Source organism: Saimiri boliviensis, chromosome 11 (assembly GCF_048565385.1).
Source record: "Saimiri boliviensis isolate mSaiBol1 chromosome 11, mSaiBol1.pri, whole genome shotgun sequence".
Lineage (NCBI taxonomy): Eukaryota > Metazoa > Chordata > Mammalia > Primates > Cebidae > Saimiri > Saimiri boliviensis.
In genome coordinates this window covers 27,249,421-27,265,223 of record NC_133459.1, presented here as the reverse complement: position 1 = coordinate 27,265,223, position 15,803 = coordinate 27,249,421, and the positions used below count along the sequence as shown (strand labels likewise).

Sequence of the window (15,803 nt, the reverse complement as noted above, 5' to 3'; positions counted from 1 at the left end):
CCACCCTCCTCGGCCTCCCGAAGTGCTGGGATTACAGGCGTGAGCAAACGCGCCCGGCCCACTTTGAGTCTTTTGACTGGGTGCAGTTGGCCAGCACTTTGGGAGGCCAAGGCGGGCAGATCACCTGAGGTCAAGAGTTTTGAAATCAACCTGACCAACATGGAGAAACCCTGTGTCTACTAAAAATACAAAATTAGCCGGGCGTAGTGGCGCATGCCTGTAATCCCAGCTATTCAGGAGGTTGAGGCAAGAGAATGGTTTGAACCTGGGAGGTGGAGGTGGCAGTCAACTGAGATTGGAGAGTGTGCCACTGCACTCCAGCCTCAGTGAAAGGGCAAGACTCTGTATAAAAAAAAAAAAAAAAAAGCCGGGCGCGGTGGCTCAAGCCTGTAATCCCAGCACTTTTGGAGGCCGAGGCGGGTGGATCACAAGGTTGAGAGATCGAGACCAACCTGCAACCTCCATCTCCTGGGTTCAAGCGATTCTCCTGTCTCAGCCTCCCAAGGAGTTGTAATTACAGCATGTGCTACCATGCCTGGCTAATTTTGTATTCTTAGTAGAGACAGGATTTCACAATGTTAGCCAGGCTGGTCTCGAACTCCTGACCTCAGGTGATTTAACCACTTCAGTTTCCCAAAGTGTTGGAATTATACACATGAGCCTCTGCAGTTGGCCTAGTAAATTTATTTATTTTTTTTAGATGGAGTCTCACTCTGTTGCCAGGCTGGAATGCAGTGGCATGATCTTGGCTCACTGCAACCTCCACCTCCCAGGTTCAAGCAATTCTCCTGCCTCAGCCTCCCGAGCAGCTGGTACTACAGGCATGTGCCACCATGCCCAGCTAATTTTTTATTTTTAGTAGAGATGGGGTTTCACCATGTTAGCCAGGATGGTCTTGATCTCTTAACCTTGTGATCCACCCTCCTCGGCCTCGCAAAGTGCTGGGATTACAGGCATAAGTCACTGCACCCAGCCCCTGGCCTAAATATTTTTAATTAAAAAATTGTCAGCTGGAGGCCGGGCGCGGTGGCTCAAGCCTGTAATCCCAGCACTTTGGGAGGCTGAGGCGGGTGGATCACGAGGTCGAGAGATCGAGACCATCCTGGTCAACATGGTGAAACCCCGTCTCTACTAAAAATACAAAAAATTAGCTGGGCATGGTGGCTCGTGCCTGTAATCCCAGCTACTCAGGAGGCTGAGGCAGGAAAATTGCCTGAACCCAGGAGGCGGAGGTTGCAGTGAGCCGAGATCGCGCCATTGCACTCCAGCCTGGGTAACAAGAGCGAAACTCCGTCTCAAACAAAACAAAACAAAACAAAACAAAACAAAACAACAACAACAAAAAAAAATTGTCAGCCGGGCACCGTGGCTCATGCCTATAATCCCAGCACTTTGGGAAGCCGAGTTGGGCGGATCACAAGGTTAAGAGATCAAGCCCATCCTGGCCAACATGGTGAAACGCTGTCTCTACTAAAAACACAAAAATTAGCTGGGTGTGGTGGTGCACCTTGTAGTCCCAGCTACTCGGGAGGCTGAGGCAGGAGAATTGCTTGAACCCGGGAGGTGGAGGTTGCAGTGAGCTGAGATCACGCCACTGCACTCCAGCCTGGCAACAGAGCAAGACTCCATCTCAAAAAAAAAAAAAAAAATATTGGGAATTCTCAACTTAATCTGGATCAAAAAAGAGAAAAAGAAAAAAGTTTTTTAAAAAATTAATATTGGCCAGGCACCATTATTGGTCATAATGGTCAAATTTGTTTTACAAGTGGCCAAGCAAATATAAAGTAACAGTATTATGGTTAGAGGCTCACATCCTGGGATGGAATGCCACATGTCGAGGGGGTGATGGGCTCTCTTGGAGCTGCCTGCCCCAGGCTCTCTGGGATCTGTACTCACACCTCTGGGTAACACTCAACACATCTTATTCTAAGTACGTATTCGTCTGGCTGTCTAACCGGAATATAAGTTCTTCCAGAGTAGAATTTATCCTGTCTTCCCTCTAGCTGAAAGCACAGTGTAAGCCAGAGTAGTCACCTGATAATGGCTGACAGAGGAAGAAACGCATGAGCCCTTACCTTCCAATGCATCATCTCCAACTTCTTCATATGTCTGCCAAGAGACCAGAGACATGGGTGAGGGGGTGATGAAATCCCAGCTCATGATCACAATAGCTTATTTATTTTTTATTTTTTGAGGGGGAGTCTAGCTCTGTCCCCCAGACTGGAGTGCAGCGGAGTGATCTCGGCTCACTGCAACATCTGCATCCCAGTTTCAAGCGATTCTCCTGCCTCAGTCTCCTGAATAGCTGGGATTATAGGCACCTGCCACTATGTCTGGCTAATTTTTTGCATCTTTAGTAGAGGCAGGGTTTCACCATGTTGGCCAGGCTGGTTTTGAACTCCTGACCTCAGGTGATCCGCCTGCCTGGGCCTCTCAAAGTGCTAGGATTACAGGCATGAGCTACTGTGCCTGGCCCACAATGACTTATTTTTAACCAGAGGAACTGGATTGCTTCAGCTTTCCGCATTTTTTCTGAAGCCCAAGCTCCTGTCCTGACCAATCCCATCCTAGAGAATGACCTGTTTCTAGAGGAGAAACATAACCCAAGGGGACCAGACTTGCCAAGTCATGGTTACCTGCATGGTGCTCTGAGTATAGCCATACTGGGGGTAACTGTAGCTGTAGCTGCCTGTGTTCTGGTCATAGCCCCACTGAGCATAGTAGTTCTGGTACTGCTGGTAATACTGGTTGTAGCTATAACTGTACATCTGACTATATTCCACTGGCTTTACACGGCTCCTTAAATGAAGAGGGAAACAAAAGTAAGTGTAAGCAAACATTTCCATAACGCTGCCTACATGGCCAGAAACTATTTTAAGTGCTTTATGCCAATTAACTCTTCTGTTTTATTTTATTTTTATTTTTTTGAGGCAGAGTCTTGCCCTGTCACCAGGTGTCAGGCTGGAGTGCAGTGGCGGGATCTTGGCTCACTGCGACCTCCGCCTCCTGGGGGTTCAAGCAATTCTCCTGCCTCAGCCTTCTAAGTAGCTGGGACAGATGCGCGCTACCACACCCAGCTAACTTTTGTATTTTTAGTAGAGACAGGGTTTAACCATGTTGGCCAGGATAGTCTCGATCTCTTGACCTTGTGATCTGCCCACCTTGGCCTCAAAGTGCTGGGATTACAGGCGTGAGCCACCACACCCGGCCCTGTTTTACTGCTTTTACTTTTTTCTAAAGATGGGGTTTCACCACATTGGCCAGGATGGTCTCGATCTCCTGACCTCGTGATCCACTTGCCTCAGCCTCCCAAAGTGCTGGGATTACAGGCGTGAGCCACCACGCCCAGCTATACCGATTAACTCTTTTAATCCTCAAAACAACCATAAACAGTAAGTAGACCATTATTCCTTATTCGTATTTTATAAATGAGGAAACCCAGGAATAGAGAGGTCAAGTAATTTATCCAAAGTCAGACAACTAATATGAGACTCAAAAAGAGGCAGTATGGCTCCAGAGACCATGTTTTTAAGACAGGAGTTTTTTTTTTTTTTTTTTGAGACGGAGTTTCACTCTTACCCAGGCTGGAGTGCAATGGCGCGATCTCGGCTCACCGCAACCTCCGTCTCCTGGGTTCAGGCAATTCTCCTGCCTCAGCCTCCTGACTAGCTGGGATTACAGGCATGTGCCACCATGCCCAGCCAATTTTTTGTATTTTTAGCAGAGACGGGGTTTCACCATGTTGACCAGGATGGTCTCGATCTCTTGACCTCGTGATCCACCCGCCTCCAGCCTCCCAAAGTGCTGGGATTACAGACGTGAGCCACCGCACCCGGCTGTTTTTTTTTTTTTAAAAGATGGGGTTTTAATGGATAGGTTTGTCTCTCTTATCAAACTTTGTCAGGACTGACAAAAGGATATCCGGTTTGAAAAACAAAAAACAAAAACATGGGTTGGGTGTACTGGCTCATGCCTATAATCCTAACACTTTGAGAGGCCTAGGCAGGTGGATCACCTGAGGTCAGGACTTCGAGACCAGCCTGGCCATCATGGTGAAACCCATTCTCTACTAAAAATACAAAAAATTAGTTGGGCGTGGTGTCAGGCACCTGTAATCCCAGCTACTCGGGAGGCTGAGGCAGGAGAACCGCTTAAACTTGGGAGGCTGAGGCAGCAGAACTGCTTGAACCTGGGAGACAGAGGTTGCTGTGAGCTGAGATTGCACCACTGGACTCCAACCTGGGAAACAAGAGTGAAACACTATCTCAAAAAACAAAAAAAAAAAAATGGACAGGCATGGTAGCTCACCCCTGTAATCCCAGCCACTCAGGAGGCTAAGGCAGGAGAATCACTTGATCCTGGGAGGCCTGGCTAATTTTTGTACTTTTAGTAGAGACAGGGTTTTTCACGATGTTAGCCAGGCTGGTCTTGAACTTCTGGTCTTAAGTGATCCACCTGCCTCAGCCTTCCAAAGTGCTGGGATTATAGACTCAAGCCACGGCACCCCACTTTTTATTTTTGCCTTTTGTTTTTTAAGAGACAGGGTCTCACTCTGTTGCCTGGGCTGGAGTGCAGTGGAGTGATCATAGCTCACTGTAACCTTGAACTCCTGGGCTCAATAAATTCTACTACTTCAGCCTCCCAAGTAGCTGGGACTACAGGAACACACCAAGCCCAGCTAATTTAATGTTTTAAAGTAATAATTTACAACAAATAAATATTTTTGGGAGAAGTCACTAAGCCTGATCTTCAATGTATTATACACAGTTAAACCACAAAAAAACTCCTAAATCATTACTTTTAAAAAACATGGCCATTTGGCGGGGCATGGTGGCTTATGCTTATAATCCCAGCACTTCGGGAGGCTGAGGCAGGCAGATCACCTCAGATAAGCAGTTCAAGACTAGCCTGGTCAACATGTGAAACCCTATCTCTACTAAAAATACAAAAATTAGCTGGGCATGGTGGCACATACTTGTAGTGACAGCTACTCAGAGGCTGAGGCAGGAGAATCACTTTAACCCAGGAGGTGGAGGCTGCAGTGAGCTGAGTTTGAGCACCACTACACTCCAGCCTGGGCAACAGAGCAAGACTACATCTTAAAAAAAAAACAAAAAAAAAAAACCATAGCCATTTGCATTTGGAAATTCTATCCTAAGAGTTCAGCTACTCCTAGGGTAGAGTTTGGTTCAGCGTCTCTCAGCCTGGATCTGTTGACATAAGGTCATAAGGTGGTGGGAGGCTGTGAATTACAAGATATTTAGTAGCATCCTTGGCTGATACCCACTAACTCACTAGGTGCCATTAGTACATCCTTGGTTGTGATAACCAAAAATGTCTCCAGATGCTGTCATTGTCCCCTGGGAGGCAAAATCACTCTAGTTGAGAATAATTAATTTGGCTAAAGAATAAAAGATCCGGGCTGGGCGCTGTGGCTCACGCCTGTAATCCTAGCACTTTGGGAGGCCGAGGTGGGTGGATCACCTGAGGTCAGGAGTTCAAGACCAGCCTGGCCATCATGGTGAAACCCCACCTTTAAAAAAATAAATAAAAATAAAAATAAATTTAAAAAAAATAATAAAAGATCCAGACAGGCACAGTGGCTTATGCCTATAATGCCAACACTTTGGGAGGCCGAGGTGGGCAGACTGCTTGAACCTAGGAATTCAAGACCAGCCTGGGCAACAAAGCAAGATCCTATCTCTACAAAAAATAGAAAAATTTGCTAAGCACGGTGGTGAGCACCTATAGTCCCAGCTAATCAGAAGGCTAGGATGCGAGGATCACCTGAGCCCAGGGAGGGTAAGGCTGCAGTGAGCCATGATCTCCAGCCTGGGTGAGTTTGAGACCCTGCTCAGGGAAAAAACAAACAAAAAATCCTATTCACAGAAAAGTTTGGAGTTGTAAGGAAAAAAGTTTTTCTACCTAGCATGACAGGTATCATGTGAAGTATATAATGTTCTGTAGAGTGTCTAGAATATTTTTTTTTTAATTGAGCCAGAGTCTCACTCTGTTGCCCAGGCTTGAGTGCACTGTCGCCATCTTGGCTCACTGCAACCTCTGCCACCCAGGTTGTTCAAGTGATTCTCCTGCCTCGGTCTCCCAAGCTGTGGGGACTACAGACATGCACCACCATGCCCAGCTAATTTCTGTATTTTTAGTAGAGACGGGATTTCACATGTTGGCCTGGCCGGTCTCAAATTCCTGACCTCAGGTGATCCACCAACCGTGGCCTCCCAGTGCTGCAATTACAGCTGTGAGCCATTGCTGCTGGCCAAGTGTCTGTAATACTAATTATTATCCATTCCCACAGCATGGTACACTCATAGGAGGGTTGTAGTTTTCATTAAATAAGGCTAAAACTGGAAGTAATTTTTTCCTTTTGCTCAAATGTTATTAATTACATGAATAAGTTCCCAATAGTGGGACTACTGGGCAAAGAGCAGGGACATCAGGTATGAACAGCCAAACAGCTTTTCCAATGCTGCCACCAGCAACACCTGAATGTATCAGCCTTTCCAAATCATACTCTATCCCAACTATAAGCTTCTGGAGGAGTGGGGCTAGTTCATCTTCAGTACTCACAGCCTGGCAAACAGCAGGCATTCAGTACTTGTGACTTGAATTGGATCCCGCTTCAGCCTCCTATCCAGCATATGGATGCCCTGATTCTCAGCAAACAAAAAGAGTGTCTGGAGGGGAGTCTAGAGTCTCTCTACCTTCCCTGCAAGACTCACGCTTTAGGGATTGCCACGCTCAGCCGCACAGGTTTAGACCCCAGTCCCACTGCTCCCTGGCACTCCGTCAGGGCTCGTTTCTGTTCCAGTTCATCTGTGAATTTCACAAAACCATAACCCCTGCATGAAAGAAAAAATAATATACAATTTAGATCACAAATATGATGAAAGTCTAAGAATGGACACATGAAAAAGAAGAGGATAAGAAGGTAGACAGGAATGCAGAAAGGAAAAGAGGCTGAGCAGAGAGAGAGAGAGAGTCCATTAAACTAGAAGAAGGTCAGAGTATGTGAAAAAAAAATATATATGGAGGAAGTGGCCAGGCGCGGTGGCTCATGCCTGTAATCCTAGCACTTTGGGAGGCCGAGGTGGGTGGATCACCTGAGATCAGGAGTTCAAGACCAGCCTGGCCATCATGGGGAAACCCCACCTTTATTTAAAAAAAAAAAAGGAAGGGAAGAGAGTCCCATCAACAGGTATCTACATAGTGTCAGGATTCAAGCACAGACGATTCTGAGATCTACAGGAATTCCCACATTCAGTTCACCATCCTTCTCGACACATTTACCTGAGGAACATTCCCAAATAGGAGCTTCTCCCGAACTCTGCTGCACAGTAACTATTAGAATATTATTCAGCAAATATTTACAGAGTCTGCCCTGTATGCCAGGCACTGCACTACGCACAAGATGCCGCAGTCATAGAAGGACAAGGTTCCCACTCTCATGAGCTCAAATTCTAGCAGGGGGATAAAATTAATCCTAGCTAACATTTAATAAGTACTTACTTCCCTAGCACTGTACTGAGCATTTTCTTTCTTTCTTTTTTTTTTTTTTTTTTGAGACAGAGTCTTATTCTGTCCCCCAGACTCAAGTGCAGTGGGCAATCTCGGCTCACTGCAACCTCCTCCTTCTGAATTCAAGCAATTCTACTGCCTCAGCCTCCAGAGTAGCTGTGATTACAGACATGCACCACCACACCTGGCTAATTTTTGTATTTTTAGTAGAGACAGGGTTTCACCAAGCTGGCCAGGCTGGTCTTGAACTCCTGACCTCAGGTTATCTGCCCGCTTCGGCCTCCCACAGTACTGGGATTAGAGGCGTGAGCTACCGCGCCCATCCTGTGCTGAGCATTTTCTCAGGGTGATCTCATCAAACTGTCTAAAAATTCCAGTGGTATCCACATTTACTGAAGAGCTAACCAGTTCAGTGAGGTTTGACAACTTGCCGGAAGTCATAGCAGAAGCAAGATTCAAAGCCACACCTGTTGGACTCTCAAAGCCTGAGCATATAACTACCATGCTGATCAAGAATGAGCCTTTCCTGCTGGGCGCGGTGGCTCACGCCTGTCATCCCAGCACTTTGGGAGGCTGAGGAGGGTGGATCACGAGGTCGACAGATCGAGACCATCCTGGTCAACATGGTGAAACCCCGTCTCTACTAAAAATACAAAAAATTAGCTGGGCGTGGTGGCGCATGCCTGTAATCCCAGCTACTCAGGAGGCTGAGGCAGGAGAATTGCCTGAACCCAGGAGGCGGAGGTTGCGGTGAGCCGAGATCGCGCCATTGCACTCCAGCCTGGGTAACAAGAGCGAAACTCCATCTCAAAAAAAAAAAAAGAATGAGCCTTTCCTTTTTTTTGGTTTTTTTTTTTTTGAGACGGAGTTTCGCTCTTGTTACCCAGGCTGGAGTGCAATGGCACGATCTCGGTTCACCGTAACCTCCGCCTCCTGGGTTCAGGCAATTCTCCTGCCTCAGCCTCCTGAGTAGCTGGGATTACAGGCACGCGCCACCACGCCCAGCTAATTTTTTGTATTTTTAGTAGAGACGGGGTTTCACCATGTTGACCAGGATGGTCTCGATCTGTCGACCTCGTGATCCACCCTCCTCAGCCTCCCAAAGTGCTGGGATGACAGGCGTGAGCCACTGCGCCCGGCCCAGGAATGAGCCTTTCTTGAGGTTTGTTCATTTCCATTTTTCCCTTTTCTTTTTTTTTGAGAGTCTCACTCTGTCACCAAGACTGGAGTACAGTTGCGTGATCCCGGCTCACTGCAACCTCTGCCTTCTGGGTTCCAGCAATTCTCCTGCTTCAGCCTCCTGAGTAGCTGGGACTACAGGCACGTGCCATCACATCCAGCTAACTTTTATATATATATATATTTTTTGAGACGGATTTTTGCTCTTATTGCCCAGGCTGGAGTACAATGGTGTAATCTCAGCTCAATGCAACCTCTGCCTCCTAGGTTCAAGTGATTCTCCCGCCTCAGCCTCCTGAATGGCTGGGACTACAGACATGTGTTGCCATGCCCGGCTAACTTTTTTTTTTTTTTTTTTTTTTTTTTTGAGATGGAGTTTCACTCTTATTGCCCAGGCTGGAGTGCAACAGTGTGATATCGGCTCACTGCAACCTCTGCCTCCTGGGTTCAAGCAATTCTCCTGCCTCAGCCTCCCAAGTAGCTGGGACTACAGGCATGCGCCACCATGCCTGTCTAATTTTTTGTATTTTTAGTAGAGCCAGGGTTTCTCCATGTTGCTCAGGCTGTTCTTGAACTCCTGACCACAGGTGATCAACCCACCTCAGCCTCACAAAGTGCTGGGATTACAGGCATGAGCCACTGTACCCGGTCAATGTTTGCATTTTTTTAGTAGAGATAGGGCTTTGATGTTGGCCAGGCTGGTCTCAAACTCCTGACCTCAGGTGATTCACCTGCCTCAGCCTCCCAAAGTGCTGGCATTAAAGGTATGAGCCACCATGCCCACCCTGGTTTTTCTAATTTTGAAGTGGAAAACTTTTACTTTTTCTTTTTTTTTTTTTTCAGACGGAGTTTCACTCTTGTTACCCAGGCTGGAGTGCAATGGCACAATCTTGGCTCACTGCAACCTCCGCCTCCTGGGTTCAGGCAATTCTCCTGCTGCAGCCTCCCGAGTAGCTGGGACTACAGGCACACGCCACCATGCCCAGCTAATTTTTTGTATTTTTAGTAGAGACGGGGTTTCACCATGTTGACCAGGATGGTCTCAATCTCTTGACCTCGTGATCCACCCGCCTTGGCCTCCCAGAGTGCTGGGCTTACAGGCTTGAGCCACCGTGCCTGGCCCCACTTTTTTTTTTTTTTTTTTTTATGGCGACAGAGTCTCGCTCTGTCAGCAAGGCTGGAGTGCAGTGGTGCAATCTCGACTCACTGCAACCCATACCTTCCATATTCAAGCAATTCTCCTACCTCAGCCTCCTGAGTAGCTGAAACTACAGGTGCATGCCTGGCTAATTTTTTGCATTTTAGTAGAGACAGGGTTTCACCATGTTCCCTAGGCTGGTCTGGAACTCCTAAACTCATGCAATCCGCCTGTGTCAGACTCTCAAAGTGCTAGGATTACAGGTGTGAGCCACTGTACCCGGCCTGAAGTGGAAAACTTCTAACTACACTGAAAGGCTCAGTAATAATAATGGGCAAAACAGCAAACACCTATGAAGCATTTCAAATGTGACTTATTTGTATTTTATCGTTTAATCCTTAAATCAATCCTACAGGCAGCTACTATTAATCAGCTCTGGCCGGGTGCAGTGGCTCATGCCTGTAATCCCAGCACTTTGGCAGGCCGAGGCAAGTGGATCACAAGGTCAAGAGATCGAGACCATCCTGGTCAACATGGTGAAACCCCGTCTCTACTCAAAATACAAAAAGTTAGCTGGGCATGGTGGCGTGTGCCTGTAGTCCCAGCTACTCAGGAGGCTGAGGCAGGAGAATTGCCTGAACCCAGGAGGCGGAGGTTGGGGTGAGCCGAGATCACACCATTGCACTCCAGCCTGGGTAACAACAGCGAAACTCTGTCTCAAAAAAAAAAAAAAAAAAAAAAAAAAAAAAAAAAAATCAGCTCCATTTTACAGATGTGGCTGTAAGGGTCACGGAGGCACCAGTAACTTGTCTTAAAAGGTACTGGCAATCTACAATACTGGCACTCTCCCTCACCAGTATTGGAGCTGGGATTCGAACCAGGCAGTTTAGCTCCAGAGCTTGTGGTCATAATCGCTATGCTACATGGCCTTTCTAAAACATCTCCACTCAGGAGAGAATGCTGCAACTAACATGGTAAGCATCAGTAACAGGTAAGGCCTTACTTAGACACGCCTGTCTGGTCCAAAACCACCTTGCCTCCCCGACAGGAGGGATAGACTTTGACGAAGAATTCATACAGCATGCCATCATCCACGTCTGGGGTCAGGTCCCCCACAAAGAGGGAATACTCAGGGCTGAGGAGAGAGAACAAGAAGATTCAGAGGCAAAGACAGAAATAACTGCTCTGAAGGGCTCTTTCACATATTCCAGGTAGTTTTCCCAGGCCCCTTAAGGAACACATATGATGACTCTAATTAACCAGGGCCTACTTGTTTCATTATAGCAGTCCTGGCAGAAGAGTTATGGAAGCAGTGCCTGCCCCAAATCCCTCACCGACTACACAGAACTCGTCTGACTCCAGGTATTACATGAGTGCAGATTCGGGGATGGGGTCAGAAGTGCATCTCTGAGACACTCAAAAGATAAGCCTCATAAAAATGCATTCTGTATTCCTTGCATATTTTAAACATCGATGTTAAAAGAAAAAAAGAACTAGATCTCTGCTCCAAAGGACATAAAGCCTAGCAAAAAATAAATCCCCAATCTTTTCTTTTTCTTTTTTTTTAAACAGAGTTTTGCTCTTGTTGCCCAGACTGGAGTGCAATGGCACGATCTCAGCTCACTGCCTCTGCTTTCCAGGTTCGAGCAATTCTCCTGCCTCAACCTCCCAAGTAGCTGGGATTATAGGCGTGCACCTCTATGTCCAGCTAATTTTTTGCATTTTTATTAGTCAGGGCTTTGCCAAGTTGGCCAGGTTCATCTTGAACTCCTGATCTCAAGTGATCCACCTGCCTCAGCCTCCCAAAGTGCTGGGATTAGAAGTGTGAGCCACCATGACCAACCTCTTTCTTAAAAACCACCGTGAGCTTGTGGGTGATACAAATCAGGCCAAAGTTTGTCAACTCCTGCTATAGGAGGTCAATTCTATTCAAAAAATAAGCGAACACACAAACCTTTATTTTCTTCTTCTTGTTGACATGGAGTCTCGCTCTGTCACCCAGGCTGGAGTGCTATTCTCTTGCCTCAGCCTCCCAAATAGCTGAACTATAGGCATGTGCCACCAGGCCCAGCTAATTTTTTGTATTTTTTAGTAGAGATGGGGTTTCACCATGTTGGCCAGGCTGGTCTCCAACTCCTGACCTTGTGATTCACCTGCCTCAGCCTCCCAAAGTGATGGGATTACAGGCATGAGCCACTGCACCCAGCCTACTTTTGTTATTTTATTTCAAGTACACTACATATTCCTTGTATATCAAGAATACACAAAAGCACCAGGCACAGTGGCTCATGACTGTAATCCCAAGCACTTTGGGAGGCCAAGGCGGATGGATCACCTGAGGTCGGGAGTTCAAGAACAGCCTGACCAACATGGAGAAACCCCCATCTCTACTAAAAATACAAAATTAGCCAGGCATTGTGGTGTATGCCTGTAATCACAGTTACTCAGGAGGCTAAGGCAGGAGAATCACTTGAACCTGAGAGTCGGAGGTTGCAGTGAGCCAAGATCATGCCATTGCACTCCAGCCTGGGCAACAGGAGCGAAACTCTGTCTCCAAAAAAAGAAAAAAGAATATACAAAATCACAAAGAAAAATAAAATTGCTATAACCAACCACTTGAAGATAATCACCAAAATGCTTTGATATATATACTTTTGTCTTCTTATCGCTTTTCTTCTAAACGTTCATAAATACAATCCATCGTATTTTGTTGATAGTATTTTTTTTCAGTTTCAACATATTGCCAACATTTTGACATGTCAGGATACTGCAACATGACTTGTTAGTGGATACATAGCATCCTAACTAATGATTATAATTTAATCACTTCGCTACTATTAGGTTATTTGGGTTTTCCCCAACTTTACCCACTATATACAATACTTCAATGAACACAGCTGAGGCTAATCTTTGCATGAATCCATGAATAAATCCTGAAAAGCAGAATTATAGGGTCAATGCATATAAACGTCTTTAAAGCTTTTGGTACAGTTTTAAAGCTTTGAAATGGCAACCTGAAATGCCAATCAATTTATGTTGCTATAAAAGGTCAATTCTTGGGCCGGGCGCGGTGGCTCAAGCCTGTAATCCCAGCACTTTGGGAGGCCGAGGCGGGTGGATCACAAGATCGAGACCATCCTGGTCAACATGGTGAAACCCCGTCTCTACTAAAAATACTAAAAATTAGCTGGGCATGGTGGCGCGTGCCTGTAATCCCAGCTACTCAGGAGGCTGAGGCAGGAGAATTGCCTGAACCCAGGAGGCGGAGGTTGCGGTGAGCCGAGATCGCGCCATTGCACTCCAGCCTGGGTAACAAGAGCGAAACTCCGCCTCAAAAAAAAAAAAAAAAAAAAAAAAAAAAAAAAAAAGGTCAATTCTTTGGTTTTGTTTTGTTTTCTTTTGAGACAGTTTCGCTTTTGTCCATGCTGGAGTGTGGTGGTGCGATCTCCATTTACTGCAACTTCTGCCTCCTGGGTTCAAGTGATTCTCCTGCCTCAGCCTTCCGAGCAGCTGGGATTACAGGCACCCACTACCATGCCTGGCTAATATTTTTTTTATTTTTTTTTTTATTTTTATTTTTTTGAGACGGAGTTTCGCTCTTTGTTACCCAGGCTGGAGTGCAATGGCGCGATCTCGGCTCACCGCAACCTCCGCCTCCCGGGTTCAGGCAATTCTCCTGCCTCAGCCTCCTGAGTAGCTGGGATTACAGGCACGTGCCACCATGCCCAGCTGATTTTTTGTATTTTTAGTAGAGACAGGGTTTCACCATGTTGACCAGGATGGTCTCGATCTCTTGACCTCGTGATCCACCCGCCTCGGCATCCCAAAGTGCTGGGATTACAGGCTTGAGCCACCGCGCCCGGCCCATTTTTTTGTATTTTTAGTATAGATGGGGTTTGCCAAGTTGGCCAGGCTGGTCTCAAACTCTTGGCCTCAAGTGATCCACCCACCTCGGCCTCCCAAAGTGCTGGGATTACAATCGTGAGCCACCACGCCCGGCCTCTGTTTTTTCTCTTGAGACAGGGTCTCACTCTATTGCCCAGGCTGGAGTGCAGTGGCACAATCATGGCTCACTGTAGCCATGATCACTGTAGCCCTCCCTGGGCTCAGGTGGTCCTCCTGCCTCAGCCTCCTGAGTAGCTGGAACTACAGGTACATGCCACCACATCCAGCTAATTTTTATATTTTTTTGTAGAGACAGGATTCTGCCATGTTGCCCAGGCTGTTCCTGAACTTCTAGGCTCAGCAATCTGTCTGCTTCCGCCTCCCAAAGTGCTGGGATTATAGGCAGGAGCCACTGGACCTGGATAACAGACCATTCTTATTGAATAAGACTTCAATACTCTGAGGAGTAGCAGTGCGTTGGGAAGGCCAGGGATAGGGACCAAATACAGAAAAGCCATGGCCTTGCATGAAGCACACCAGGAAGGTCCACTGGAGCAGGGAAGTGAGAGGGCGGTGCCCCTCACCATGGGACAAAGTGCAGCCAAACAGATTCCCCTCCTCCTATACGGCAGTAACTGGCACAGGGACACATCTTATCCCTAGACACGACTTTGTACCTACCTGTTATCTGGTTGTTTCCCATAAGTGGCATAGTTCAGTTTAAAACGTTTCGCCTGGAAATTTAAAAATAAACGAACTAAAACAGAGAAAGGTGTTTCAAGAGTTGAACAATATTTGAAAAAAACTGAAACAAATTACCTTGGCCAAAACATCTCCCCCTCTCTAAGCCTCAGCTTTTTCTCCTGTATAAAATGAGGGGGTTGCACGGATGACCGCTAAGGGCACTGCCAGCTCCATGGTTCTATGAGCCCAGGTGTGCCAGCTGGTGCAGCTGTAAGCTAAGTAACTGTGGGAAGAGCAGAATGCAACTCTCTTGAAATGTGTCCTTGCTGCTGCCAGCCTGTTCTAGTTTCTCAATCAGGCAAGAGGTCCAGAGTTTCAAGTCTTCTGTTATGGGAGGCAGCAATGCAGAATGGGAAGGGCATGGATTTAAGAAGTAACCAGTCTTTTGTCTGAATCCTGGTTCTGCCACTTACTACCTGTGTTGCCTTGGGCAAGTTATTTCACTTCCCTGAGCTTCACTTTCCTGGGCCTACAAAGATAACAATGCCTACTGTACTGGGTTGTTACAGGATTAAATAAAAGGATTACATAAAATAAGTATACAGTAGGGATTCAAGAGATTGTAGTAAGCAATGACAATAATAATGGCAACATCATCATTATCTAAATGTCCTTACAGGTGTGGCTCCTGGAAGGGGTTTCCCATTAATTTTATGCAAACACTTCTCAGCTGTGGCCAAATCTGCGAATTCTACAAAGCAGTAGCCAGCTGGGATCCTGGAAAAAAAGCAAACAGAGAAAGAAAATGGTTAAAGATAAAATGACTCAAAATGAGGCCGGGCGCAATGGCTCACACCTGTAATCCCAACACTTTGCGACAGTCCCAGCTTTCTTGGGAGACTGTAACCAGGAGGTGGAGGTTGCAGTGAGCTGAGATCACACCACACTGCACTCCGGCCTGGATAACAGGCTGGTTTGAGACTCTGTCTCAAACAAAAAAGAAAATAAAAAGACTCAAGATGAGTGTTAGCCTTGAAGGGAGAAAGAAATGGTTTTCCAATCTGAGTCAACAGTCTTTGTTCCCTCCAAAACCCAGCTCAGACCTAACTTACAAACATGAATATAAGGACCTAACTTACAAACATGAATATCTGGGCCAATCCAAAATTCACTGATCTTTTTTTTTTTTTTTTTTTTTTGAGACGGAGTTTTGCTCTTGTTACCCAGGCTGGAGTGCAATGGCGCGATCTCAGCTCACCGCAACCTCCGCCTCCCGAGTTCAGGCAATTCTCCTGCCTCAGCCTCCTGAGTAGCTGGGATTACTGGCACACGCCACCATGCCCAGCTAATTTTTTGTATTTTTAGTAGAGAAGGAGTTTCACCA

At 46.5% G+C, this 15,803-nt stretch overlaps 1 protein-coding gene across 1 annotated transcript in view; it reads right to left on the bottom strand.

Moving 5' to 3' along the window:
* TRNAU1AP (tRNA selenocysteine 1 associated protein 1) overlaps nt 1-15,803 on the bottom strand; it is a 31,753-nt gene that overhangs the window by 4,957 nt on the left and 10,993 nt on the right. The window contains exons 3-8 of the mRNA XM_003944579.4: nt 15,097-15,196; nt 14,417-14,469; nt 10,854-10,985; nt 6,738-6,857; nt 2,637-2,799; nt 2,076-2,109 (exon numbers count right to left, since the gene is read on the bottom strand). Of these exons, the coding sequence (XP_003944628.1) occupies nt 2,076-2,109; nt 2,637-2,799; nt 6,738-6,857; nt 10,854-10,985; nt 14,417-14,469; nt 15,097-15,196 (602 nt within the window). The remainder of the gene's footprint in view (nt 1-2,075; nt 2,110-2,636; nt 2,800-6,737; nt 6,858-10,853; nt 10,986-14,416; nt 14,470-15,096; nt 15,197-15,803) is intronic.